Source organism: Phocoena phocoena, chromosome 2 (assembly GCF_963924675.1).
Source record: "Phocoena phocoena chromosome 2, mPhoPho1.1, whole genome shotgun sequence".
NCBI lineage: Eukaryota > Metazoa > Chordata > Mammalia > Artiodactyla > Phocoenidae > Phocoena > Phocoena phocoena.
In genome coordinates this window covers 157,312,613-157,340,230 of record NC_089220.1, presented here as the reverse complement: position 1 = coordinate 157,340,230, position 27,618 = coordinate 157,312,613, and the positions used below count along the sequence as shown (strand labels likewise).

General features: G+C 46.5%; 1 protein-coding gene across 2 annotated transcripts in view; it reads left to right on the top strand.

The window, feature by feature from the left end:
* USP6NL (USP6 N-terminal like) overlaps positions 1-7,455 on the top strand; it is a 104,476-nt gene extending 97,021 nt beyond the window's left edge. For both annotated transcript variants that reach the window (XM_065872250.1, XM_065872251.1), the window contains exon 14: positions 6,038-7,455. In XM_065872250.1, coding sequence (XP_065728322.1) covers positions 6,038-7,455 — 1,418 coding nt within the window. The remainder of the gene's footprint in view (positions 1-6,037) is intronic.
* The last annotated feature ends 20,163 nt before the right edge of the window (positions 7,456-27,618 follow it).

Sequence of the window (27,618 nt, the reverse complement as noted above, 5' to 3'; positions counted from 1 at the left end):
ACACAGAGGTCAGCTCCCCCAGGCGCAGGGCCCTTGGGTTTTGGTGCTGTGGTTGCCGAGACTCGGCCTTGCTCAGTTTTTGAGAAACAGGAGCAGGTCCCTGCTCAGACACGCGGGCCCCAGCGGCCTCGGGGGTGGGGGAGCGATGCTCCACCGTGGGCCCCCCCAGCCCTGCTGCCCTCCACGCTCCTCCCTTCTGTCTCCAGTCCTCTCCCTCCCCTCCTCCTCTCCCCTCTTTCTCTCTTTTCCCCTCTGGTCCCTCCTTCCCACCCTCTTCTCACTCCTCTTGAGAGACAGCCCTTCCCATGGTCACGATGGCTCTGAGGACCCTTAGAGATGCCAACAGCAAGTGCACATTTGCTCGCTCTTGAATCACTGAGGAGCTGTGCTGTTCAGAGGGGTTGGGTCACTTACAGGAATAATCTGGATGTGGCAGAGTCCGTGTGTCATCAGTCAGCAACTGCTGGTGGCCCTACCCTGCTCCCCGGTCCCAGGTCACTATGGACAGTAGGTGTAGCCTGGCACTGTTCCCAGCACTGCGGCCCGGCCCTGGCACCGGGGAATAAGCTTACCCTTACCAAGCAAGGCCTCCTTGCCTAACTTGCATTACTGTCCTTAAAATTGGGAGGAATTAGGTTTCTTAAGCACTTGCATTATAGAAAGCTCCTTCTTATATCCTTGTCTACTGCCTTTTTCAAATTACTTTCCTTTCTTCCATGCTTATTGATAATCTTTATGGGGGCAAAGAGGCCATATCCTCTAAATGTCTTTGTACAGTCGAGGTATTCACCATGCACCTCTTACAGAATCCTAGCTCCTAGTGAGAGATTGACATTCAGAAATTAATTAGACGCAATGTCCTTTTGTCTGCAGTGGATTATTTTTTTTTCTCTCCAAACCCTGCTATATCTAGTTTCATAGCTACGTAGATCTTGGGTATTTATAACCGTTATGTTTTGGTACTATTTGAATGGTATATCGTTACTCTAATTCAGATTAATTACATTTGAATGAGCGGACATTTTGTCAAAACCTTACCGGTAATTCTGTTAATATTTTAGATGCTATAGGAAGGTCTGCAAAATAAGTAGGACTGCACTTTAAGTAGGTTATCTTCTGCTAAGGTGAAAGGGAAATGTATTATGGGCTACCATGAAAGAACTTTAAGAAGCTGCTTTTTTGATATTTTAGAACAGTCACAGATTTTTTTTTTCCCGGTGTGGATTTTGGCCTCTTGACCATTAAGTAAATGGAACATGCTAAAATTTTCTTTTAATTCTAATATAATGTGTAGATGCATAGAATATTAATGTCTCTTCCTTAGAGAAATTCGTGTATTGACTTGAATATAAAGTAGTGTTAAGTGTAAGGTGAGTACTTTTCTTACCCATTATATTGAAAAATTAAAACTCTCTTGTATGGATGACACGTACCTTTCCATTTTGTTTCAGGCATGAAATTACCACCTCAGTCCATTACTTCCTTCTCACTTTTTTATTCCTTCTCCTGAGAAATATGTGCCTTATTTTTGTAATCCTGCGTTTTACCCTGTGTCCTATGAGTCTTTACTGATACGGGCCTTTTATGTATCCAAAGGATTTCAGGATGGAAGTCTATGGACAGTAGAATACAGGAACAGGACGTGATGTTCAGTTTTCTCCCCTAGTACCTCTTCCCCCTCACGTTCTCCCTCCCACCACCACTGTAAAGTGTTCTTAAAAAATTTCTTCCATTGCATCAGCCCCTTATTAAACCCCACTGTACTGCATTTCAGTTACTCCAAACCTAGAATATTGCTTAAATTCTGGGTACCACACTTACAAAGATGCCCTTTATCTTTATCAGCATCAGTAAGTAGCTACAGCTGAATGTCTGCGTTTCCATAGGAAATCACAAGAATCTGTGAAGTAACGGAACTCGAGTTACCCCTGTGGGTCTGTTACTGCCTGTGTCCACCCTCCACACTTATGGTGTTCAGTTGTCTTTTTGACCTGGTTTTGTAAAATTTTTTTTTTTTTTTCGGTCCGTGGGCCTCTCACTGTTGTGGCCTCTCCCGTTGCGGAGCACAGGCTCCGGACGCACAGGCTCGGCGGCCATGGCTCATGGGCCCAGCCGCTCCGCGGCATGTGGGATCTTCCCGGACCGGGGCACGAACCCATGTCCCCTGCATCGGCAGGCGGACTCCCAACCACTGCGCCACCAGGGAAGCCCCTAAAATAAGTTTTAATTACTGTAGTTGGTTTCATTACATTGTCGACATTGAAAATCTCCTAGAACCATAAAAGCAGATGATCATAAATAATGAAATATGTGACTTTTCACTAACAGGAAAAGCAATCCATAAAATTTGTGTTTAGTAAAAGCAAATCAGTTTTGAGGTTTAGGATGTAGACCGAAGGGTAGTGTCTTAGTCCGTGCGCGCTGCTACAACAAAAGCGCCACAGACAGTGGCTCAAACAACAGAATTGATTTTCTCATGATTCTGGAGGCTGGAAGTCCAAGATCAAGGTGAGGGCAGGGTTGGTTTCTTCTCCGCTTGGCTTTAGGTGCTACCTTCTCACTGTGTCTTCACGTGGTCCTCCCTCTGTGTGTGTCTCTGTCCACATCGCCTCTTCTTATACGGTCACCTGTCATGTTGGATGAGAGGCCCACTCCGCTGACCTCATTTAACCTTAGTCCCCTCTGTAAAGGCCTTATCTCCAAACGCAGTCACCTTCTGAGGTTCGGGGGGTTAGGGCTTCAACATAGGAATTCTGAGGGGGCACAATTCAGCCCATTACAAGGAGGTGGTTTTTAGACACAGACCTTGCTGAGGGAGAGAAAAAGCAAACGTCTATTCTCTGGTGCCCCGTCCACCTCAGAGGACACAGGGCATGTGGCTCTGTCCCAGGGCTACACGTGCCAGGCCCTGCCCAGCACGTCACTCACATTAACCAGGTACCGGCCTTTCCTTCCCTCTTCAGTGTCACCCCCTCTGGTGCATCTGGGCAGGCGTGACAGCAGAAGGAGGTGGGTTGCCCGTGTGGGGTCCAGAGCCCCCTGTCTGACCACTGCCTCCCCAGCTGGGCATTCCTCCTGCTCTGCCAGGGCCACTCCTCACCCCACTGTCGACCACAACTCAGAGGGACCTGTGGCTGCAGTCCCCGAGGTTTGGGGGAGGAAAAACCCAGGAAACCCCACCTCTCTTGGTGGCCCCGTCCATTACTCCACTGTGGAAAGGGTGTGAGCACTAATCCCATCACGAGGCTGCACCCTGTGACCTGATTACCTCCCAAACCCCATCTCCAAACACCATTACATGGAGGTGACGCTGGGGAGTTTCAACATGGATTTTAGGAGGACACAGACATTCAAACCATAGCAGATAGCTAACCCTCGAAAAACCTAATTTCAAGCAACTGTTTTCATGACTTGTGAATTGATAAAGACTGAAACCCTAACGCAGGGTCTGGGCCGAGAGAAGCAGGTGAGGCTTCCGCTGATCGATGGTGTTCTAGGGAGAAGGCTTGCAACCTGCAGCAGCCAGGCAGCTTGAAATCTGTTCTTCTTTTTTTGTTTTTTTAATACCGCTGTGGAGAATTTTTAGAAAAATTTAGAATGATTTCATGGGAAGTAGAGTGTTGGCGGCTCTCTGCAGGCTGCCGGGAGCCATCAAGTGGTGGGGACGTGGGACGGCTTGGAGGGCTCAGCGTGAGGATCTCTACAGCTGATCCTGTCTGTCCCTGTAACGTGCATCTTGCAGGCATGGATTAGCACTCTCTCCAGGAGCCACTGTTTTCCTTTTCTTTTTAATGGTTATGTTTTCCATCAGGTTTTCTACACACCAACCTGAAAAGGCTGATGTTATTATCTGATGGAATATCAATCGGCCAGTCCAATTACTGTGTTGTGCGCTTAGAGAGTGGAGGCGAAAAGGAAACTCCTGCATTTGGTTTTTCTATCATATCTTCCAGATAATTTGTGTTTGTTGCGGTTATTTTCTTACAGGAAAGAAGGAATTCATATGTTTCCTTGGGACTAAATGGATAGCTACTTGTAGAGCTGATAAAAACTTGGGGGACACCAGATAGATTTTAATTTTATTTTTATTGTTTGTTTTTTTTGTTTTTTTGCGGTACGCGGGCCTCTCACTGCCGTGGCCTCCCCCGCCGTGGAGCACAGGCTCCGGACGCACAGGCCCAGCGGCCATGGCCCACGGGCCCAGCCGCTCCGTGGCATGTGGGATCCTCCCGGACCGGGGCACGAACCCGCATCCCCCGCACCAGCAGGTGGACTCTCAACCACTGCGCCACCAGGGAAGCCCCTTATTGTTCGTTTTTAACCTGATAGGCTGAATGACTACTTGTGAATATCCTGGACTAGGGCTGCATTTGAGTCAGCTTTCTCACCTCAATTCCAGATATTTCATATGAGGCTAGTCAGGCTGAACTGGAATGCTCCAGACTATTTTACATGCAACGTTCATAAACAAAGCTTTTCTCAATGACAAGCATTTTCAAGTTTGGGTTATCAGTTAAAATAGTCTGTCCGTATATCATAAAACGTCTTTATTACAGAAAGATGCAAGAACCATGTTGATTATGCCAAGACCACTGAATCAGAAAAGCATAAAGTATCTTTAGCTCAATAATTCTTATTCTGGTAGCTTAACTATTTAAAGGATATCGCATTGCCATCATTCTCTACTCCCTCCTCTCCCAAAGAAAAGCTCATTGAATTATTTTAACATCTTAAAGAACATTATGGTATGTGGGTAAATAATACAATTATCGTCACCTAGACCGTAAGCTACCTGAGAATGAGGCGGTGTCTGCCTGCTCACAGCTGGTGGACTCGTCGTGGCTTTCCTCAGGAAACGTTTGTTAGGTGGGTGGGTGGCAGGGCATTTGGAGAGTGCAGTGACTGATTTTTAAGTGAGAATATACGGTTCTGTAGTAATAGAAGACATTAAAAAAAAAACATACGTCTTAAGCTTTGGAATTTTTACAAGTGGAGTCTGTTGTTTTTTTCAGGATGGTATTTAGTGGAGTCCGTATTGTGGATCATTTTAAACACTTTACAAAATGCCCATCTTATTGCATGTTCCTTTAATTCCTCATTAATTTTCCCATGTTAGTTATTTAAAATTTAAAATCAGGGCTTCCCTGGTGGCGCAGTGGTTGAGAGTCCGCCCGCCGATGCAGAGGACACGGGTTCGTGCCCCGGTCCGGGAAGATCCCACATGCCGCGGAGCGGCTGGGCCCATGAGCCATGGCCGCCGAGCCTGCGCGTCCGGAGCCTGTGCTACGCAACGGGAGAGGCCACAACAGACAGAGGCCCGCGTACCGAAAAAAAAAAAAAAAAAATTTAAAATCAAATCATATTAGATCAAAAGTATCTAATATGATTTTCTTTTTTATTCTTTTTCCCTTTTTTTTGCATTTAAAGTAGGACCCTCTTAGAGTAGTAATTTGGAAATAGAGAATGCCATTTCTTTATATATGGTGGAAGGTACTGAGAGAATAATAATAAGCTATTTGGGGATAACTTGGAGACCACAGTTGGTCATCAGTTAACTTTTAAACTTGGCAGACCTGCTTGAGGTTGTTAGGAACCATTTTACTGAGATTCCAAAACTGTTTTAGTTGAGGTATGCTTAAGTGGAAGGAACGTAATGGTGAGACACTGAACTACTGACCTGCAGGATTGTTTTAGGAATAGAAATGAGAATATCAGCTTCTCATTCATGGTAAAGCAGGTAACTATCTTAACAAAATATAAGAATATGTTACACAATTGTATGATCCTTACTCATAAGGTTATAAAATTTTCCCATCTGCACATTGCATAATAAGGCTTTGAGTTTTGGTATGCCTTAGTATGAATCTCTCTAAAAAATGCTTCTCCTAAGCCACTAAAATTCTGTGTGTCTGTGTATGTTTATGCATGTGCTTGCGTGCACGCATGAAAAGTAAGCAGTTATTCATGATATAGTTCTTATATTTGATACCGTTTATGCATGCACTTATGTCACTTATGAATTGATCTTTCCCTTTAGGTAAAGAGGATGAATTTCCAAAGAAACCTTTGGGACAACTTCCCCCTGAATCTCAATCAGCTGGCGTCAGTCACCTGAGCAACGGACAGAGAAGTGTGGGCAGGTCAAGTCCGCATCTGGACGGCAGGAGAGAGAGCGGCTCGTCACCTTACAAAGCCCACGAGCATTCCCCTCCCCATCAAAGTAGAACAGGTACCCTCGAGAGGGCGCGGCAGCTGCGGCGGAAGTCGGTGGACGAGGAGAGTAAAAAGCTTAAAGATGAGGTGGATTTTCAAAGGAGACTTCCATCGGGTCCACAGGACAATTCCAGGCAGTATAACCACGCAGCCGCTAACCAGAATAGCAACGCCACTTCACACATCAGGAAGGAGTTTGTGCCCAAATGGAATAAGCCGTCAGATATCTCAGCTATTGAGAAAACCGCCAAGTATGCCATTGAAGGCCGAAGTCGGGCTGCACACCCCACGCCGAGAGTCACCGTCCCCGGTTCCGCTGATCCATGGGCCCCCAGCGTCAGGCAGAAGGTGAAGGTGCTGGATGCGGACGAAGGGAAGCGTGGCTCCACAGCCTCGCAGTATGACAATGTACCCGGGGATGGAGCCAGCGCGGCCCTGGAGCAGGCGCTGGAGAGGGCGCGCTCCCAGAGCCCCAGGGGCGCGGCCTACCATCACAGCCCAAGGAGGCACGCTGAGCCCAGCTCCAGTCCATCCAGAGCCCCGAACACGTTTACATTTAAATTACAGCCTCCGAGTTATGCAAAATATCCATCCCAGTTAGACGGGGAGGATCGAGGGGCAGCACACCCCCCATCTTACAGTGACCCCCCCACTTACCAGGGCAGTTCTCCAATGCGCATCCCTGCTGCTAACAGCAGCTTTGTGTCTCCACCGTTTCCCCACGGGACACCAGTGAATCCTTCCCGGAGACCTTACGGTTCTACTCTTTCGACTGATGTTTCTCCAGAGAAATCTTACAGCCGCCCAACTCCTCTGGTCCAGCCGTCCAGTCGAATAGAAGTTCTCCCTGTTGATATCGGTGCTGCGGGATATTCGGGCAATTCAGGGTCACCAAAGAATGGGAAATTCCTCCTTCCTCCAGTGGAATGTTTGCCAGATAATAACGGAAAATGGTCGGAAGTTGGTTACGCACTGAGACCGGAGATGCACGGACAGTCGTGGACTCGTGATGCCAGCCGTAGCCACTTAAGCAGTTTACCCAAATACCCCACCTTTCAACACGTCCCCTATCAGGACCACACCCTCCCTGCAGTTTCAGTAGATAGTCCGGTGCGGTATCGAACTTCCCCAGCTCTGGAAGATGCCAGTTCATCTGGGTATCAGTATTCAGGGCCCTCGCCTCCAGTATATCACTACAGGAATCGGGATGGACTCTCTATCCAGGAATCAGTATTGCTGTGAGAATTGATCTGTACTTGCTGCAGACGAGAGAATAGAAACCATATGAAACCTACATTGCTATGTTGATAATTGCCAAAGCAGTATTTTATACAGTTGTGAACAACTCGCACAATTCTCATGTATGTCAGTGATAAGAATACATGGGAGTGATTTCATCCCCACCTAGATGCTGCTTAAGATGAGCTTTTAACTTGCATCATCACTGAACCTGTTGAAAAGAATTTAACCTGGAAACATAGCAATAGTATTTAGGGATGCACGCACAGTTTCATTTATATCTTTCTCCAAAATCTGAATATTTTTACTCTGTTAGTCTATTCTATTTTGAGTAATGATACAAAGCACTGAAAAACTGTAGAATAGATATTTTTAAGGCTGTGTGTAATGTACGTGTCTTTTAATAGATACTATATGCATCTACGCATACACGTTTGAACACAGAACTAAAGAAATGTTAAAAAAAAAAACAACTACTTTTCATCTAGATCCATGGAATAATTTATTCTACTTCTTTTCCCTACCTTGTCTTTTGGTCATGTTTTTTTTCCCCCTTATATTTTTAACCCAGGTCCTAAACTGACTTGAGGGTTTGCCCTGGCTTAATTCAGCATCTCACGGAATGCTCAGCTTTCTCGTTCAATGGCTCATTCAGTTTTCAATCTGAAGATTAAAGACATTGGAGAGAAAGGCTAACCACTTAATGGTGCTTAAAATCGGGGCAGTTTAATTTTATGACCAAAGGTGCAGTGCGCAATGTATCCGTGTTCACCAAGAGATCAGCTTTCGTGCGTCTGTGCCCGTTTTTCTGTTCTGACCCTCACAAAGCTCAGAGCAGAGTGTTCCTTGCCAGATGCCCAGGAAGTGTACACACAGCCCTCCGGCGGATGCCAGCAGGAGAAGCTGCAAGTTACTGATCATCAAGCACTCACACGGGGTAGCAGAACAAATTCCTTTACATTCATTTGAAAGCAAGATTAACAATATGGTTACTTCTTACTTCTGCCCCTTACATTACTGTGGAGTCTCCCCGCAAAGGGCCCCGGGGTGGCATTTACATGATCTTTTCCTGGCCCTCTTCTTTAAAGAATGTAGTCAGTGAATATTGCTGCTCGTAGGCTGTTAAATTATCGCTGTGTAAAATTGTAAAAAATGATCCTAATTATTACTAGGAACCTCAGATTTTGGTGGGTTTTTTGTTGTTTTTTTTTAAATAGCGTGACTTTCATACTTCCAAAAATCTTTTTTTTTGTTGTTTGTTTCAGTGAAAAATTCAGGTTCATGGTAACAAATCAGCAATGTCTTTCAAAATCTTCTGTTACACTACAATGACCAAAACACTGACCAAGTTTTGGGCACTCTAAGAAAGTATGCCTTTGGGTTTCACTGGAGAGCTTGTTTTCAACATTACTTTGATCCTATTTGAACAATAGGGAATAGAAAACCTAACATTGATGGTTCTTCTTGTTGCAAGTTGGGGCTTTAAGCTTTCAAGGTACAGAAGTATGTCTTTTAAAATGAGAGTAACATTTGTTTAGCTAGTGAATGTGACAATATTTTTATGTATATAATGAGCCTAATATAATTTTAATCAACTTGGTAATGATGTTATTAAATGGCAAAACAAATGCAGTGTATTAGCAGTCAAACACTGCACGGAAACTCCGATCCACCAGGCTCCTGGTTCAGATCATGTGGAAGCTTAGAAATAAATGTATATAAAATTGTAGCTGGGGATGTGAATTCCAATTTTAAACCATGATTCTGTGACTTGTAATAAACCAAGCTGTACAATTTAGTTTATGATAGCAGCATCAGAGCTGTTCCAAAATATATATATATGTCAACAGTGGTAAATACTGTAGATTTATATATATATATATATATATATATATATATTTGCAAAAAATATATGCACACACACTATTTTCTTATGTCACCTATGACTTTTTTATCTGTACACTTCTTTTGATGTGATTGTTTTTAACATGCTAAATAAGTATATTTTGTTTTGTGTCTTTCATGTGCTTTTTTCAGATGGCATCTCTGATTTTTCTAAAGCTAGTTCCTTTCTAACTGAGCAGATACTGCGTAGCGTTTGCCTACGTGACTTTATCACAGTTGTATATGTTTTACTAATTTCCAGTAGTTCTGTATTTAGAACCACATCACCTGCCCTTTATTTGATTTAATCAGCCATTGTTAATAGTGATAAGGTGTTATTTTCAGTCTTCCCCCGTTAGAAAATGTAGATCTGTTAGTCTTTCAAGTAGGAAAATATAGTTCAGAGTCATTTTGCCACCGTACAATTTTACTCTTTCAAATTTATCTTTTAATAAAAGATAGTGAAATAAGGATAAAATATGAAATAACATTCATAAAATAGGCTAAGTATATTTATAAAAAACATTTGGTGAGGATCTTCATGGTGTGGAGACTGATTTTGCTTTAACTACATGTACATGAGTAACTGTTTTGCCACTATTAAGTCTTTTCTTCATAGCAGTTTTGCCTAACACAGTAAGCACTTTGATATAGTTTGTATATTTTAATATTTAGTTTGAAAAGTTAAAGAAACTTAGACCCAGTGTCTCAAAGGGTTTTAAAACTTCAAGTCTTTCAGGTGCTTATGTTGCTTACAGGATTTTTAAAATAGCTTTGAGAGCTGGGAGATAGCCATAGCTGTCAAATCAGACACCCTGGTATTGCAGGGGAGGAAAAAAAATTCTTCTTCCTTCTGCCCTCTAGGTTCTCCACCCAGGCCCTGTAGATTGGACTGACAAAGGACAGACCAACGGGAGAAAAGCAGCTGGAAGGTCATTAACACGTGCGTCCTGCATTCACGTGGTATCCGGTGATCAGTCACTCAAAGGGAGGGTTAGCTTGGGGTCTCTCCACCCAACCTAGTAAAGGCAGGGGTGAGGGTGTTAAGGGGGAGAAAGGGCACTTACGGAAAAGCAGGTGACTTTCTGGAAAATAAATGGGCCTTAAGAGAGCAGGTGGGAGACATGATCGTCTGTGACGGGGTCTGGTGGGGCGCCAGAAGAGGAGATTATAGAGTTGCCCCAGGAGGGGATTTAGGAGAGTTGCGTTCTTTGGGGGTGCGGGGGGGTGGCACTCTGCTTTTAGGCAGATAAGGGATTCCAGAAACTCAAATGCCTTCAGCTCAAAAATCGTTTTTATTGCCCAGTGGCATAGTTTGGGGTAACAGATCCCGATACCCTTCACTGTCAATGACAGAATGTTTCTCAAAAGAAGGAAGAGAGATTCAGGTAATGGGGCATTTCCGGAGAAGAAAAATGGTTATTTACAGGATGTGATGTGATTGTTTGAACTTTTTTTCATTTTAAGAAGATTCTTATACTAAATTTATGTCATACTCAGTGTCACTTTAACATGGAGTTTTATATTTGTTGTCATTTCAGATCTCTCCCTCAGGGCTCGTTATACTATAAGCACAAAAATGGCGCCTAGTCAATACTTTGCTAAGATCCCTTTTCTTTTCATTTTCATGATTAGAGAAAAGCATTCCATCTCCACAAATAGGGATTTATTCACAGAGGATCTACAGCTTAATCTTCTGGAAATGCTATTCTCAGTTATCTTTTATTTATTTATTTATTAGCATCTTTATTGGAGTATAATTGCTTTACAGTGGTGTGTTAGTTTCTGCTGTATAACAAAGTGAATCAGCTGTATGTATACATCCCCATATCCTCTCCCTCTTGCATCTCCCTCCCACCCTCCCTATCCCACCCCTCTAGGTGGTCACAAAGCACCGGGCTGATCTCCCGGTGCTATGTGGCTGTTTCCCACCAGCTATCCATTTTACATTTGGTAGTGTATATAAGTCCATGCCACTCTCTCTCACTTCGTCCCCGCTCAGTTATCTTTTAGATTCACACCTTTGTTTTAGTATGCACTTGATTGTGGGTTAATTGAGACTATGGTTTTTGCAGTCTGTTCTTTGTTTTAATTGTCCTTTAATGGATTTTAAATTTCATTTCTTTTTCTTCTTTTTTTTTTTTTGCGGTACGCGGGCCTCTCACTGTTGTGGCCTCTCCCATTGCGGGGCACAGGCTCCGTGGCCATGGCTCACGGGCCCAGCCGCTCCGCGGCATGTGGGATCTTCCCGGATCGGGGCACGAACCCGTGTCCCCTGCATCGGCAGGCGGACTCAACCACTGCACCACCAGGGAAGCCCTAAATTTCATTTCTAATATTGATATTAACACTTACTGACCAGATGGTTTTAATAAGTCAGACTTTACTTTTTTAATGACCTAAGGTATTGAGAATAGGAAGAAAGGATTCCATTTAACATTTATGTATGAATTGTACTTTCAGAAGGATTTTCAGTTTCCATAAATCTAAGCATAATTGCCACCATTTTATCAATAAGAACCCTGAAAAATAGAGGAACAAATGTTAGATTTCATAGGAGTGGATCTTGACCCCTGCTGCTCGTTAGAACTGGGGAAATTTTTTTAAAAAATTGATTGTATATTACCACTGTGAGCTGTCTCAAAAATTCTTAACAGGTCAGTTTCAGAGATTAGAAACTCTGATTTCAGGTAAGTTAAGAAAATTTCCACTGGAAAGACTAACATTACCAGCCATCTCTGTAAATGCTCATGAAGTACTAGCAGTTGTGGAAGGTAGCGGTGGCTTCAGCTGAAGGCGGCTGACCCGGCACTTTCTCTCATTACGTCTTACAGTAGTTCTTCCACATAGGTAGAGCCTTACGAGGATTTCCATTTTCCTGGACAACCTCTGTCACTTTCCGTAAGTGACAGGCTAAAAAGAGGCTTAAGCTGTCAGGAAACCCAAGTGCGTTTTCCCCCCGTGAGAAGCTGAGAAGATGCTGCATATCCTGGTCGTCCACTTGACCGGTCAGCATTTTATTGAGCACCTACAGTGTACTAGTTGCCTCGGGATTGTGCTGGGTTCACACTTCAAGATAAGAGGCACATTTTGTAATCTGTGTCTCAATTCAGTGTTGGGGGCGGGACGTGCACAGGTGACTATTATGGGCACAGAAAGGCCCAACTCAAGAGGGTGAGGGAGGGCCTGTGTGGAGGATTCTCAGAGTAGATGGACTAAAGGGAGGGGAAGGGGGCGTTTGTACAGAGGGGATGGAACGAGCAACTGCGTGGTGCGTGGGGGGAAGTTTCTCGCTTTGGTGTGCGTGTGGGATGGGGTGGGAGGGTCCGCAGAGACCGGGTCCTGGAGGGCCTTTTGTGGCCTGTGGAGGCGGATGCAGGGGCGCAGGCCTGGGGGAAGTTAGGACAATTGCAGCAGGTGTTCTGTCTACAAGGTAGGTGGTCCAGAGCTCAATGCCAGGGAACAAGTTACGAGGAAAAGGTGATGAACTTGAGAACTGTTTACTACGTAAAATTGGCAAAACTTGATAATTGGTTGAGTGTAACCACGATAATTAAGAAAAGTAGCTAACATTACTGAAGGCCTGCTGTGCATCTGGCACTGTACTGAGCATTTTACCTGTATTAACTCACTTAATTCTCAGAATAACTCTCTGAAGTGCGTACGACCCTAATTCCCAGTTTACAGATGAGAAAACTAAGGCACGAAGAGTTGAAGTAACTTACCCCAGGTGACACGGTAGGTAAGAGACCCTGGACTTGAATCTGAATCTAGGGCCTGTGCTTCCCTCCCCGCCACCGACAGTTTTAAGGAGGTATAACTTACCTACCATAAAATTCACCCATTTTAGTGTACACGTCAGTGATTTTTTGGTAAATTTACAGACTTGTGCAACCATCACAACAGACCAATTTTAGAACCTTTCCATCACCTCAAAAAGATCTCTTGTCCCCATTTGCAATATCCATTCCCACCCCCAGCCTCAGGCAACCACTAATCCACCTTATAACTCTTTGATTTCCCTTTTCTGGACATTTCGTATAAATGGAATCAGATAATATGTGGGATTTTTGCATCTGGTTTCTTTTGTACTTGGCCTAATGCTTTTGAGGTTCATCCATGTGTCGCACGTATTAGTAACTACTCTTTTATTGCTGAACAGTATTTTGTTGTATGGCTGTATCACATTTTGTTTATCCAGTCACCAGTTGATAGACATTTGGATTGTTTTCACATGGTGCTGTGACCATTTGTGTACAGGTATTTGTGTGGCCTTGTTTTCACTTCCCTTGCGTATGTATTTAGCAGTGCTATTGCTGGTTTTTATGATAAGCTTGTGTTTAACTTTTTAAGAAACTCCCACACTCTTCCAAAGTGTCTGTACCATTTACATTCCCACCAGCAATGTTTGAGGGTTCTGATTTCTCCACATCCTCACCAATACTTCTTGTTTTATATATTTTGGTTATAGCCGTGCTAGTGGGTGTGAAGCGATAGCTCATTGTGGCTTTGATTTGCATTTCTCGAATGGCTAAATGATGTTGAGCGTCTTTTCATCTTTTTATGAATCATTCATGTATGTTCTTTGGTGAATGTCTATTCAGATCTTTTGTTCACTTAATTGGGTTTTATTTTTGAAAAGTAAGTGTTCTTAAAATACTCTGGATACAAGTCCTTTATAAGACATATTTGCAAATATTTTCTCCCAGTCTGTGACATGTCTTTTCAGTGTCTTAATGGTGTCTTTTGAAGTGTGAGTGTTTTTAATTTTAATGAAGTTCAGTTTATTGGTTTTTTCTTTATGGATCATGCTTTTAGTATTGTATCTCTCTGCCTAACCCAAGGTCACAAATGATTTTCTCCTATGTTTGATTTCAGAAGTTTTATAGTTTTAGCTCTTACGCTTAGATCTGTGAGCTGTGTTGAATTATTACTGTGTAAGGTGTGAGGTAAGGATCTAAGTTTACGTGGGTATTCACTGGTCTTAGCACCATGTGTTTAAAAGACTGCTTTCCCCAACTGAATTGCCTTGGTACCTCTAACAGAAATCAGTTGACCATATATATAAATATTTATTTTAAGTTTTGAAATCAGGAAGTGTACACCCTCCAACTTTGTTCTTTTTCAAGTTATTTTGGCTATTTGGGGTCCTTTGCATTTCTATATAAATTTTAGGATCAGCTCGTTAGTTTCTTCAAAAACCAAACCAAAACAACAACCTGTTGAATCTGTAGATCAACTTGGGAATCTTAAAATGTTGGGTCTTTTGATCCATAAACAAAGACTATTTATTTTGATCTTTAATTTTGATTTTTTTTTTTTTTTTTTTTTTTTTTTTGCGGTACGCAGGCCTCTCACTGTTGTGGTCTCTCCCGTTGCGGAGCACAGGCTCCGGACGTGCAGGCTCAGCGGCCATGGCTCACGGGCCCAGCCGCTCCGCAGCGTGTGGGATCTTCCTGGGCCGGGGCACGAACCCGTGTCCCCTGCATCGGCAGGCGGACTCTAAACCACTCTGCCACCAGGGAAACCCTTTAATTTTGACTCTTAATTTATCTTTCATTTGGTTTTTAATTTATTTTTCATTCGTTTTGATCTTTAATTTCAGCAAGCTTTTGTAGATTTAGCCTTAACACTTCTTTTGTTAAAGGTATCCCTAAGTGTTTTATTTTCCTTGCTCTTGTGAATAGAATTGTGTTCTTGAGAGCCTGTGTGCTTACACATCATTCTGTACTGTTGAGGGGAGAGGAGGCTCAAGGTTGATTTCTTCAGTTCCCAGGTTGGGCGGTGGTGTGGATAGTGGGGTCACAATCTGATGAAAAGAATTCAGGAGACGGAGCAGGTGTAGGCTTGGTGAGGAAATGGCTTCTGTTTTGACGTGTAGAATCTGAGGAATAGGGGACGGACAGATTGTGCCGTCTGATGGGCAGCCGGGAATTCCAGAGAGATTTGGACTTGCTGGCATGTAAGGATCAGGTCATAGGAGAGCACCTGCCTCGGGAAAAGATGAGCTGAGGACGGGAGAGCCTGGGGGGGGGTCACTGACAGTTAAGAGGTGCCCCAGGGAAGAAGGTGTGAAGCACTCAGAGAGGCAGTCCTGGACTGGTTCCGCAGTACCCACATGCCCGGTGATTGAAGACGGAGCTTCGGAGTCAGACTGACTCGAGTTTGAAGTCGACATCCACGGAGGCCACTGTTGTCGATTCTGGGAAATCGTGAAGTAGCAGGACGACAGCATCCGTGTCCTCGGGGACCTGATGTGATCCATTTCCTCCTCTGTAGTATGGAGATTGTAGCGCTTATTTCATGGAGTTGTGAGGATTAAAGGAGTTGACTTGTGCAAAGTATCCAGCGTAGCGTCGTCACGCGGTAGTAAAGTGGAATGTTACCTGTTGTCACACGACCCCACGGAGCTGGGCGTTAGAGACCAGGAGGGTGTGGACCCTGACTTCATGGAGCTGAGAGTCTCGTGAGCAGCTCAGAGGCACACACGACACGACACAACACGACACGTGGGGGGAGGTACGGCACAGGGTGATGGGAGAGGAGGGGCCCTGGCTAGGGGGGCAGGGGTCCCAGGAAGGAGGAAATGGTCAGCGGCCTCAGTGCAGCAGAAAGGCCCATTGCCTTGACTGAAGAAACAATTGGGGTTTGACAGTTTGGGGGTCGGTGCCGTCATCTGCTGTCTCTCCTAGAGCCACGGCCAGGTTGGCACCCATGGGCGGCGATGCCGGTCTCTCCAGAGAAGGGTGGGTGGAGGGAGGGGCTGGGAGGGGTGGATTTACATGGGGAAATAATGCCAGTTAGAGGGTAGTTCTGACCATTCAACCACTCAAGGACCTCTACCAGCCAGCCTGTGGTTTTATTCCAGTTTGTTACATTCTGTATTCGTGGGGATTAAAACACCAATGATTAACCTTTCTGTAGCTGAGACTTTGCACTTGAATTTGGAGGAAAGTCATCATAATCTGAAGATGAAGCAGGCTGCATCAGGAAAGCTCTCATGCCCCGCCCAGGGGCGTCCTTGACTCCGGAGAGCAGGTCTTTGAGTTGTGCTGCCATGCGCAGCGATACTAAGGAGGTGTGATCTAGAAGTCGCCGTGCGCGGATGGTGGAGAGGCTCACCGCTCTGAGAGCTAAACACAAATCAGCGATACTAAGGAGGTGTGATCTAGAAGTCGCCGTGCGCGGATGGTGGAGAGGCTCACCGCTCTGAGAGCTAAACACAAATCAGCGATACTAAGGAGGTGTGATCTAGAAGTCCCCGTGCACGGATGGTGGAGAGGCTCACCGCTCTGAGAGCTAAACACAAATCAGCGATACTAAGGAGGTGTGATCTAGAAGTCGCCGTGCACGGATGGTGGAGAGGCTCACCGCTCTGAGAGCTAAACACAAATCAGCGATACTAAGGAGGTGTGATCTAGAAGTCGCCGTGCACGGATGGTGGAGAGGCTCACCGCTCTGAGAGCTAAACACAAATCAGCGATACTAAGGAGGTGTGATCTAGAAGTCGCCGTGCGCGGATGGTGGAGAGGCTCACCGCTCTGAGAGCTAAACACAAATCAGCGATACTAAGGAGGTGTGATCTAGAAGTCGCCGTGCGCGGATGGTGGAGAGGCTCACCGCTCTGAGAGCTAAACACAAATCAGCGATACTAAGGAGGTGTGATTTAGAAGTCGCCGTGCGCGGATGGTGGAGAGGCTCACCGCTCTGAGAGCTAAACACAAATCAGCGATACTAAGGAGGTGTGATCTAGAAGTCGCCGTGCGCGGATGGTGGAGAGGCTCACCGCTCTGAGAGCTAAACACAAATCAGCGATACTAAGGAGGTGTGATCTAGAAGTCGCCGTGCGCGGATGGTGGAGAGGCTCACCGCTCTGAGAGCTAAACACAAATCAGCGATACTAAGGAGGTGTGATCTAGAAGTCGCCGTGCACGGATGGTGGAGAGGCTCACTGCTCTGAAAGCTAAACACAAATCAGCGATGAACCGTGGCTCCCAGAAAGCCCAGGCTTGAATGCGGCTGTCAGCTCTGCCAAGATCCCTGGTGTGGCTCCAGGCAGGCCACTGGGCCTCCCCAGGCCTGGGTTCTCTGATCTGCAATCTCTGGGGGTCGGAAGGAGAGTTTGAAAAGGGCTCTGCCTCAGACTCTAAGGGGAGGGTGCCCCGACCCCAGGTCTCTTTGTCTGCTTTGTGCAGGTACCATGTCAGGTGCTAGGAAGACAGTGGTGAGCAAAGACCAGATGGTCCCTGGCATTACGGAGTGGACGGTCGTGTGGGCAAGGCTGGCATTCTTTGTTACCAGCATAAATGAAGACCCACATCTGTGGCAGGGACCAGGAGGGAGGAGGACCCAGTGCACTTGGGCCCCTGTGATAACGACAAGCACGAAGGTGATGCTCGTGAGAAATGATGCGGCTTGAATTGTACGGGCAGCGAAGTCGGTGCGGTAATGGGCCGAGGAAACCGGTTCACGGCCATGGGAGATGAGGGCCCCTCGCAGGACAGCCTGGGAGCAGAGGACGCAGAATAGCAAATATGGCACAGACAGTTCAAGTTGCTAACGTGAAGGCAGTCGTACACTATCAACCGTGTCTGTACCCACGAATAATACCATTCACAAGGCCACCTTTGGAAAGGCGGATGACGATGGCCCTGGCCGTCTGCAGTTTGCTGGAGTAGACTGGAGGCCGTCACACCTGCGCTGCAGTCTGAGCTTGCCACTTGTCGGCGGGTGAGCTTGGGCAAGTCACGTTCCCTTTCTCGGCTTCACTTTCTCAGCTCTAAAACGTGAGTGTTCGAGCTAGACAGGGTGGTGGAGATGACTTCGGACAGCGAGTCTCAACCAGCGCTGTGAACGAGAGTCACTCGAGAAGCTGCCAGAAATACTGATGCTCAGTCCCCCCACCCAGACCAATAAGTCAGAATCACCCTGGCTGGGGCCTAGGAATTAGGATTTTTTTTAAAAAATTAAACACACAGTCCAATATTTCATGATTCTATAACCTGTCCCTCAGAACTGAACCATGTGATGCAATTGTATGGGAATAAACTGCAAGAAGCCAGAGCCTTGGGCTTGAAATCTTGGTTGAGAAGCCATGAGTGACCTGCCTCTCTTAACAAGCAAAGTGTTTTGACCATGAAGAAAGGAGACGTCCTTCCCTTTCCACCTCTACGTCTTTATTGTTCTAGCTCCCATGTCATTCTTCTGTTACTATCCGGAGACACCTTAAAATCATGTGAGGGCATTTCTATCTAGAGGGTTTGAATGGAGTGTGGAAAGAATTCAGGCTTGCAGCAAACTTGGAGATGAGTCTTAGCTTTTCCACTAACCCTGCTGGACCTCAGCCTCTTGAGTAAAATAGAGAAAATGAGACCTTCCCTTCAGGGTCGCTCTGAAGATGTACTGAGGTAATGTACGTGTAATACAGTGCCTGGGACAGAGATGCTCCATAAATGTTAAATGATGAATAGAAATGTTTGTATAGGGAAAGGGCTAATATCATTTATATTGAAAGGGCTTGTTTTTTGCCTTGAGACTTGTGAAGTACCCCCAAGTGGAATATGGGCAAAGCATAGTAAAAGAAAATGTACAGGTAAGTACAAAGCGATTAAACATATCCTCCATCTCCACTAACTAGAGAAACTGAAATTGAAGCAATGATTGACAAACAGTTGGCCAAAATGATGTCTGTGCCCTGCTAGTGGGAGGAAAATGCATCCCAAATGTGCCGCTTCCCATGCTGTGTTATCCATACAGCAACACCACTTCCAAGAGCAGAAATGCATGTGGATGTAAAGAGATGTTTGTTTCACCATTGTTGGTAATAAAGAAGAACTGGAAATAGCCTGAATGTCCGTCAACAGAGGATAGGTTAAATTAGAGTGTAACCATATGAAAGGACGCTAACACTGTTCGCCCCTTAAAAACACGGAGATGGCCTGATACGTACTGACATGGGAAGATGTCTGATTGATTGCTCAGTGAGCAGAGCTCCAAACAGTATTCACATAGCCCTTGGTTGACTTCCCAGCTTCTGCCTCCCCATCAGGCCAGCCTTGAAGCAGACAGCATTGTGGTGTTGAAGGCCATGCATCGGGTGGGGTCGGGGGTCACTCACCGTAGGTTTGGGAGGACCAGGGAAGTTCTGTGTACACGAGCTTCGAAGCCTTAAGGACAGACAGACTCTGAAGAAGGTTTTAGAACTGATGGGCAGGCACCTGGGACATAAGAATGAGCCACGTTGAAGTAAGACAGGGTGATGAAGAGGGGTAAAGACCCCTAAAGATGGGGGCATGTCCCAGGTCGGTAGGGATAAGAGGTAAGAGGGAGGCCGGGCAGATAGCTCCCGCTTGGGTCACTGTTTAAAGGCTTTAACGAAGAATGAGACTGACAGGGCTTGCAGTGGAACTCAGCAAGTGCCCATCCTCCATGGAGAGGCCCTCAAACTGCCATGCCCTCCCCTTAAACAGTCCTGCTCCTTCCCTCCCTGTTCTTTCAGCTGGGGAGTTGGTGGAAGAAGAAGGGGCAGGAAATCAGAGAGGTCCCTGGGGCAGCCCTGAAAAGCGGCAGGTGGTCACAGGCCAGGAGCCCCGAGCCCAGAGCACTACTGGAAGCCACACCCTGATTGTCTGAGGCTGGTGTGGCCTGGGGTGAAAGGGCACTTGTTTATTTTCACATCGAAGCTAAAGGTCAAGTGATGCCCAGTGAGTGACGGTTTGAAAAGCAATAATAGTTTTTTTGAAAGGCAGGTAACTCGGAAATATAAAGGCCTTGAAACAAAGGGGAGTCCAATCCCTGCTAGTCTCTTCCGGCTGAATAAGTCGATGTTGGATTTGCTTCTGTTTCAAAGCCTGTGTGGGAAGCTGTCTTCTCTTCCCCGCTGGCCCCATCAGAAACCATGGTGGGTGTTTATTGATTCCAAAAAGAGGTGAGGAGGTTTTAAACCTGGACTTGGCCCATCTTTTTAAAATCACTGGATGTTCCATTCTCCTGGGATAGCCTATCTTTTGGAGTTCATGGATGAGGAAAATGTTCTACAAAGTTTGAGGTACATAGAATTGTCCATTTTTATTTTATCAAATGTATTTATTAAAAGGAAAATATCTTAAACATTTTAAAAAATATGTATTTGTTTTGGTTGTGCTGGGTCTTAGTTGTGGCAGGTGGGTTCCTTAGTTGTGGCATGCGAGCTCTTAGTTGCGGCATGCATGTGGGATCTAGTTCCTGTGTTGGGAGCAAGAAGTCTCATCACTGCGCCACCAGGGAAGTTCCAAAAGGAAAATATTTTAAAGAATATTGTTACACAGGTGAAAAAGAAGAAAGTAAGAGCATAAATCAGAAAAATGGACAGTCCACTAAACTGAATGTAGTTAGCCTTTTTAAAAATACACTATATTGACCTTTATTTTCTTTCTTTTTTTTAAACACCCACATTGTCATGGCAGACTGGTGGAAACTTGATAAGTGGCTCGGCCATGGTGCACACATCAGCATTTAAAGGCCACTGAATTCGTGTTTGAGTACCAGATGATAAAATTAGATTGCGTGGATTGTAGAAAATTAAATTCTTTAGCTAAACCAGATGCTAAGCTTCTGCCCAGAATCAATATACTGTTAGAAGTCTGGAAACTAATAAACATACCGTAACTATTAATTTATGGATGGGTTGTTGGCAGATAACTTCAGAGAAGGGATCCAGGCTTGAAACAGCTCTTGTAACACCAGATGGAGTGTGTGAGTTTAACGAGTCCCGAGAAGGGATATCTGTACAGTGCCTAAAAAAAAAACAAAAAAACCCACTGGGATCTGAGTTAGGCCTGAGATAAGCTGAGAGAAGCAGAGAAAACTAGAACCTAATTGAAACTGGTACAAGAAATTAAGAGCCATGCAAAGAAAACCAGATGTTCTTTTATGATGAAGTACGTTGGAGGGAAGCAGGGACAACTTAACCCACCCAGAATCCAGTCACCTGGCAGCTTCACCCGAGGACAGGAGGCCCGAAGGAACCGGGCTGACTAACCAACTAATGTCCTACACATAGAGTGGGTAGAGCTGGAGCGCTGTGCTCTTGGGGAAACTCTCAGGACGACAGACCACACCCATTGGACTCAGGCCAGGCAATTCCTGAAGCTCCCCGCATCGTGTGATGAACAGTTTCCAGATGGAGAGACAAGCCCAGAGTTGTCCGGGGACAACTTGCCCAAGGTCTCACGACTGGGCAGGAACCAGACCTCACCTGTCCCTGCTGCTGATCCACCCCAAAGCAGATTGAAGACACAAATCCAGAGGAGGAAGGTGGGCACTGCGGTGACCCCTGCCGCCAGCCGGACAGCCCTCACTCAGCCTGAGAGCGAGAGGAGGATAAAGCCTAGTTACCTGAACAACCAACCAACCAACCAACCCTGGTGCAGATATTCAAGAAATGGCAATACGGGTGAAAGAGTCCAACAAATCTGAAGTCTTCCCTGCGTCACTGTGTAGACTGGCCTGTGTAATGAGGTCCCTGAATCCCACAGCGTTACCGAATGTCTGCTGTGTGCCCATAAGTGTTTATCAGAATAAAGTCATATTTTGTTCACTACACATCCAATTAAAAAACAAAAATTCCTAGTTGAAGTCTTCAGTAACACTTGCTGGATTCCTGCAGTAACATTCTACTCAAAGACACAATCTCAAATCATACCATTAAAGCCCAGCTTGGATTATGTCCTTTTCCTGCTTTAAAAACCTTCGGTGGCTCCCAAAGGCCATCAGATGAAATATCCATCATTCAGCCCCGCTTTCAAGGATGCCTGTGACATACAGTGTGAACTTCCTTTCAGCAGGGTTTTCCCATATGTGCTTTCTGGGGCCCCAGGGCCTCTAGAATTGACTCAGGCCGTGGTGGGTTTGGAAGTCATGAAGTTGGATGTTGGCGTAAAAGACGGGAAGGGGCTTTGCTGGCTGAAGCTCGCTAAAGAGGTACAGCAGGACTCAGCTTCGCTGGTGGCAGGTTTCAGTAGCTTAGTCAGTGTTCCAGGCTCCATGGTGCTCGGCCCTGCAGTGGGGGCACCATCTTCCACGGAGTCCACGAAGGAAGTCACCCACCGGGCTGTCGGCAGAATTACAAAGCCTGGTTTGCCTTTATGTCCCTCACACCCTTCCTGTTGCTTTGTCCCCCTCCGGTATCTAGGACTCTTCCCACCTGGTATCACTTCTCTTGAGATCCTCAACATCACATTTATATTTGAATAAAGGTGTCAGATCCCAGTTATGAGTCTACCCAGTGGCCTAGATTTTTCAGAGGCCTCACTCTTCTTACAGTTCTAAGTTACGCAGAACTTTTGAGGAAAGGGTGAGTTTCAACTGGAGGTTGGGCTGTACCATCCATTACCAGGGTCACAGGTTCCTAAACTTCCATGTGTGTGGAAATCGCCTGGGGAGCTTGTTAAAATGCAGATTTGGTTCCGTGGGTTCCAGGATCTCTATTCCTTTTAAGCTCCTGGGCGATGCCAATGCTGCTAGACTGGGGAGCACGCTGTGAGTGACGAGGATAAAGACCAGATGCCCCTGGAGAGCCGTCCGGGAGAAGCTCAGGTTCCCAGGCTCCGTCACTCCCACACCAGGGGGCCAGAGGCTGCCGCCTGGCGTAAACACAAGCCGTTTGCCTCGGGAGCTCACGGGCATACATGAGGTAGTGGGGTGTCTGCTTTTCCACGTCTTCGCAGACCTCAGTTATCTCACAGGTCTAGACCGTCAGAAGGCTCTCATCTGGCTGTTGGAGATGGTCCTTCTCATCTCCAGAAGGCAGTTCAGCAAGTTCTCGAGGGAAAAGGGTAAATGTTGCCTTCAGGGATCTCCTGGAGCAGCTTCCAGCAAGCGGAGGAGGTGCCTGTGGACTTGTTCTCCTTAGCACTTCATTTTCCTTCCTACTGTGTTTACAAACAGGCCGCTTAGCTGCAGGTCTTGGGTGGATGACACCCACTCTCGTTCACTTCTGTGTATGTTACTCTGGAGAGGGAAGATAATGCAGTTTAGCTAAGCCAAGCTGTAGGTTGGAAGTTATAACCCACCTAATTCCTTACAGAAGCTATTGATTAAGGCTGTGTCTCTGACACCTGCTGTGCCTGGGCCTCCTGCCATGTGGTTGATGGCAACTCTGACAGCCCTGTCCCTGCAGAACCCAGAGCTCCTGCCACGTTTGTTTCCAGCAAGTCTTTAGTGTCTGCTCTCCTGGCTCCTCTCACCCTCCGCTTCCTTCTAAAGCATGTTTTGAAGTCCACACTGAGACAGGTCACCCAACCCATTTGTCATGTGATGGGGTTACAGACTGTGGAGTCTGCAGCAGATGTCAGCTGGGCCTTTGGAGGCCTGTCACTTCCCCAAAGAGAACACTCTTGTTGACCATCTGGCACAGGGGTGAACACCTTTCTTGCCCAAGAGGTCCTAGGCTTCACTCCAGGGAGCGGCATGAGGGTTAGAACTCAGAGAGAAAGAAAAAAATGGAGTCAGAGACCCAGGAAATGAGGTCCCCGCGGAAGGTAAGAGCCTTTGTAAACGTGCCTTTGTTACCTGGATGGATGTTCAGTAAGCATTTGTTGAATGAAAGTGAAAACAAGAAGGAAAAAGCTATTGTATATGAAGCACGGGTGTCACCACCAAATGTCCTGTTCTGCTTCCCTCCCACCAATTACTTGTAAGGCTCTTGTCCCAAGCATGCTGGGGGCCTCATGGAGACATCTGGACGGTGTCCTCCTGAGAAGGTGAGCAGTGACTTATATCATGGGGTTGTGGCAGCTGTGACTGGTCTCCTTCAGGTCATGGAGCTTCTGGACCTGGTTGACAGCAGAGCCTGGACTAAAGCCATATCCTGTGACCCCCAGCTCAACACGCTTTCTATTCTGTCAAGCTGTTGACCCAGCCAGGAAATGTGCACTATCCATGTTTACCCCTCTGTGAGCGAGCATGGGAGTGAATTAACTCGGAGACCTGTCACTGACCTCCATAAGGCCAGGGGGCCTCCCTAAGAACTAGCATCCCAGAAGACTTGACCTCGAGCCCTGCTCTGTTCTTCACCTTGGGCAAACACTTTTACCCAAAGAAGTTACCTCTTCCCCCATATACAGTGGGGAGGATGCCTAAGATCAGCAGCAGTGGGGGCCACGAACTAACGGTGACTCGTCTGTACCGGCACTAAATGAAAGATGAAGGGACAGATATCCAAGGGGCTGCCGCACTTCCCTTCCCTGCCGAGGAAGTGCAAAGGACTCTCCATTCCAGTTCAGAACCCAGGCAAGGCTCCCCACTTGATCAGCCTGGCTTTTTTTTTCTAGGTCATTGGAGGGAAAGAAGTAGTGCACTGTATCCCCTTCCCCTTTTCCTTCCCTCCCTCCCTTCGGTGAACAATTACTGCCTGTTTGCTGTGTATTGGGCACTGTTTCTGGGCACTGGGAATAGAGCAGTGAACAACAACCCACACCCTCATGGGGCTCACATTCCAGTGGGGGAAACAGCAAGGCAAAGCCAACACATGAGCGAGGTAGCTGCTGGGGAAACAAAGCATGGAGAGGAGGAGAGTGCTGGGAGGGGTTGTGATATTAATCAGGATGGTCAACGAAGTTGACCTTTGAGAATAGACTGAAAGGAGCTGAGGGAGCCAGACATTTAGGTCTTTGGAGGAGAGTCTTTCAGACAGAAGGAATAGCGAGTGCAAACGTCCTGAGGCAGGAGTGGCCGGTGTACTTGAGGAAGAACAGGAGGGCTGGCGAAGCTGAAGCCAAGAGTGTGTGAGGGGCCGAGAAGTCAACGAGAGAGAAGATCTGGGGCCAGATCATGAGATCACAAGGTTGTTAGAAAGATGGGAAATTACTGCAGGATTTCTCCTGGCTGCTGGTTAAGGAGTGGGTCAGGGCGTGCGGAGGGCGGGTGGCAGCAGGCGGAGGAGTTAGCACCTCTCAGTGAACAAAGCGGGGTGGCGATGAGAACTTGGACAGGGGCAGAGCAGTGAGGGGTGAGAAGTGGTCGATTCTGAATGCATTTTAAAGACAAAACCAAAAATCCTTGCCATTGGGTTGCATGTGGGACATGAGTGAAGGAAAGGAGACGGAATGATGGCAGGTGTTTGGGGTTTCTTTTCGGCTGATTAGCTCAGAGGATAATGTACCATGAACTGGGATGGGGAACATGTGAGAAGAACAGGGAGAATGTGAGGGCCTCTGCATTGGGCATATTAAACTTGAGATAATATGGAATGAGACTAAGAAGAGCCTACGTTTGCTGAGCTCTTCCTATGTGTCAGGCACTGGGCAAAGCATCTTACAGATATTGTCCCATTTCATCCTTACAACAGCACTCTTACCGTAGAGATAAGACAGTGGGTAGCTGTGCCCATTGGCAGCCTGACAAGACCTCCTGCAGCAGCAGCAGCAGCATAGATCTTTCCTGATGTTCTGTCTTCACTGCACAGCCGTGGTTGGTATTGGCTCACCACACAGTTAATGAAGACGTGAGTCTTCTCCTTGGTCCCACTGCACGGCGAGAGATTATCAGCTTTGTTCTGCTCCTGGAGGCTCACGGATGCCGTGTAAACACTGAGTGAGCTTGTGGAACCTGTAGGCGCCGGCCACAGGCTGGACTGACCATGTTCCTCGCCTGTGAGGGGAGAAGCCAAGGAACGGGACCCAGGGATGGGGTACATCCATCTACCAGGCGCGTGGTGGGTGCGTGGGAGAGTGAGCTTGAAAACCAGGGGCACGGAGTGTTCAAGGTGAGCAACTTCATAACTAGAAGCATCAAAAATAGAAACGTGAAAACATGAGTCAGCATCTGAGGTGAGCAGCGTAAAGCAAGGTGTGAGTGATGGCGGGGGGAGTGGGGCGGGGGACAGTTCAAGCCTAATCTGTGAGACCAGGTGTGCTTTGTTGTTCCTTACCAGCTGGGAGAGCCTTACCAGCTGGGAGAGTCCTACTAGCTGGGACAGTCTTACTAGCTGGGACAGTTTTACCAGCTGGGAGATTCTTACTAGCTAGGAGAGTCTTACTAGCTGGGAGAGTCTTACAAGCTGGGAGAGTCTTACAAGCTGGGAGAGTCTTACTAGCTAGGAGAGTCTTACTAGCTAGGAGAGTCTTACTAGCTGGGACAGTTTTACCAGCTGGGAGATTCTTACTAGCTAGGAGAGTCTTACAAGCTGGGAGAGTCTTACTAGCTAGGAGAGTCTTACTAGCTAGGAGAGTCTTACTAGCTGGGACAGTTTTACCAGCTGGGAGATTCTTACTAGCTAGGAGAGTCTTACTAGCTGGGACAGTTTTACCAGCTGGGAGAGTCTTACTAGCTAGGAGAGTCTTACTAGCTGGGACAGTTTTACCAGCTGGGAGATTCTTACTAGCTAGGAGAGTCTTACTAGCTGGGAGCCTTACAAGCTGGGAGAGTCCTAAGGAGGTCAGCAGTGTGTGCTGAAAAAAGAAGTGGGAAGAGCTCTAATTGTAAGACATTTAAGAAGTATGTTAGTTATCTCCTTGCTGAGTAACAGATCACCCCAAACTGAGTGACTTATAACAGCCGTGGTGATTTGTGATCTCTCACAATTCAGGAGCAGCCAGCGACGTCTCAGAGGCTCTTCCCTCCCACGTGTGGCGCCTGAGCTGGAGTAGGTGGAGTTCCCTGTCCTCCGGCATTTCTCTCTCTGGGGTCTCCACTCAGGGTCTTTCCAGCATGGTGTCTTCACGACAGTGATACTTCCTATGTGACACCTCAGGGTTCCAAAGCCACGTGTCCCCAGAGAGAGAAACAACCAGGAGGAAGCTCGGGGGACAGACAGCCTCCTCTTTGCTGCAGTCTGATTGTCAGAAGCTAGTGCCCACATTTGGCCCTTGTTCACGGGACGTGAAGTAGACTCCACCTTTTTCTGGGAGGTAAATCCAAGGATTTGCTGGCATGATTTATAACCACACAGAAGCCTGTGACATGGTCTGAGGACCTCATAATTATACCCTCCTAATTATACAAGAGGCGTTCAGTGGAAAGTTTCTCGGTGCCTGCGCTGGTTGGCGATTAGTGTCAGACGTGTGAGGGATGATGTGACGTGCAGGCAAGTGGCTACGTTTTCTGAGACTAAATACTGTGTCGATGTCATTACCAGAAAAACCCCCAGGCCTGGAAATACTTTTTTTCTGTGACTCAGGATGGTATATATCAGAGTAGATTGTAAAGTAGTTCATGTCACAGGGATACAAAATAGAGCTAGGAGACAGTAAAGAAAGGAAACAGTAAGGCAGGAAACAGTAAGGAGACTGAGTGGTAGGTAAG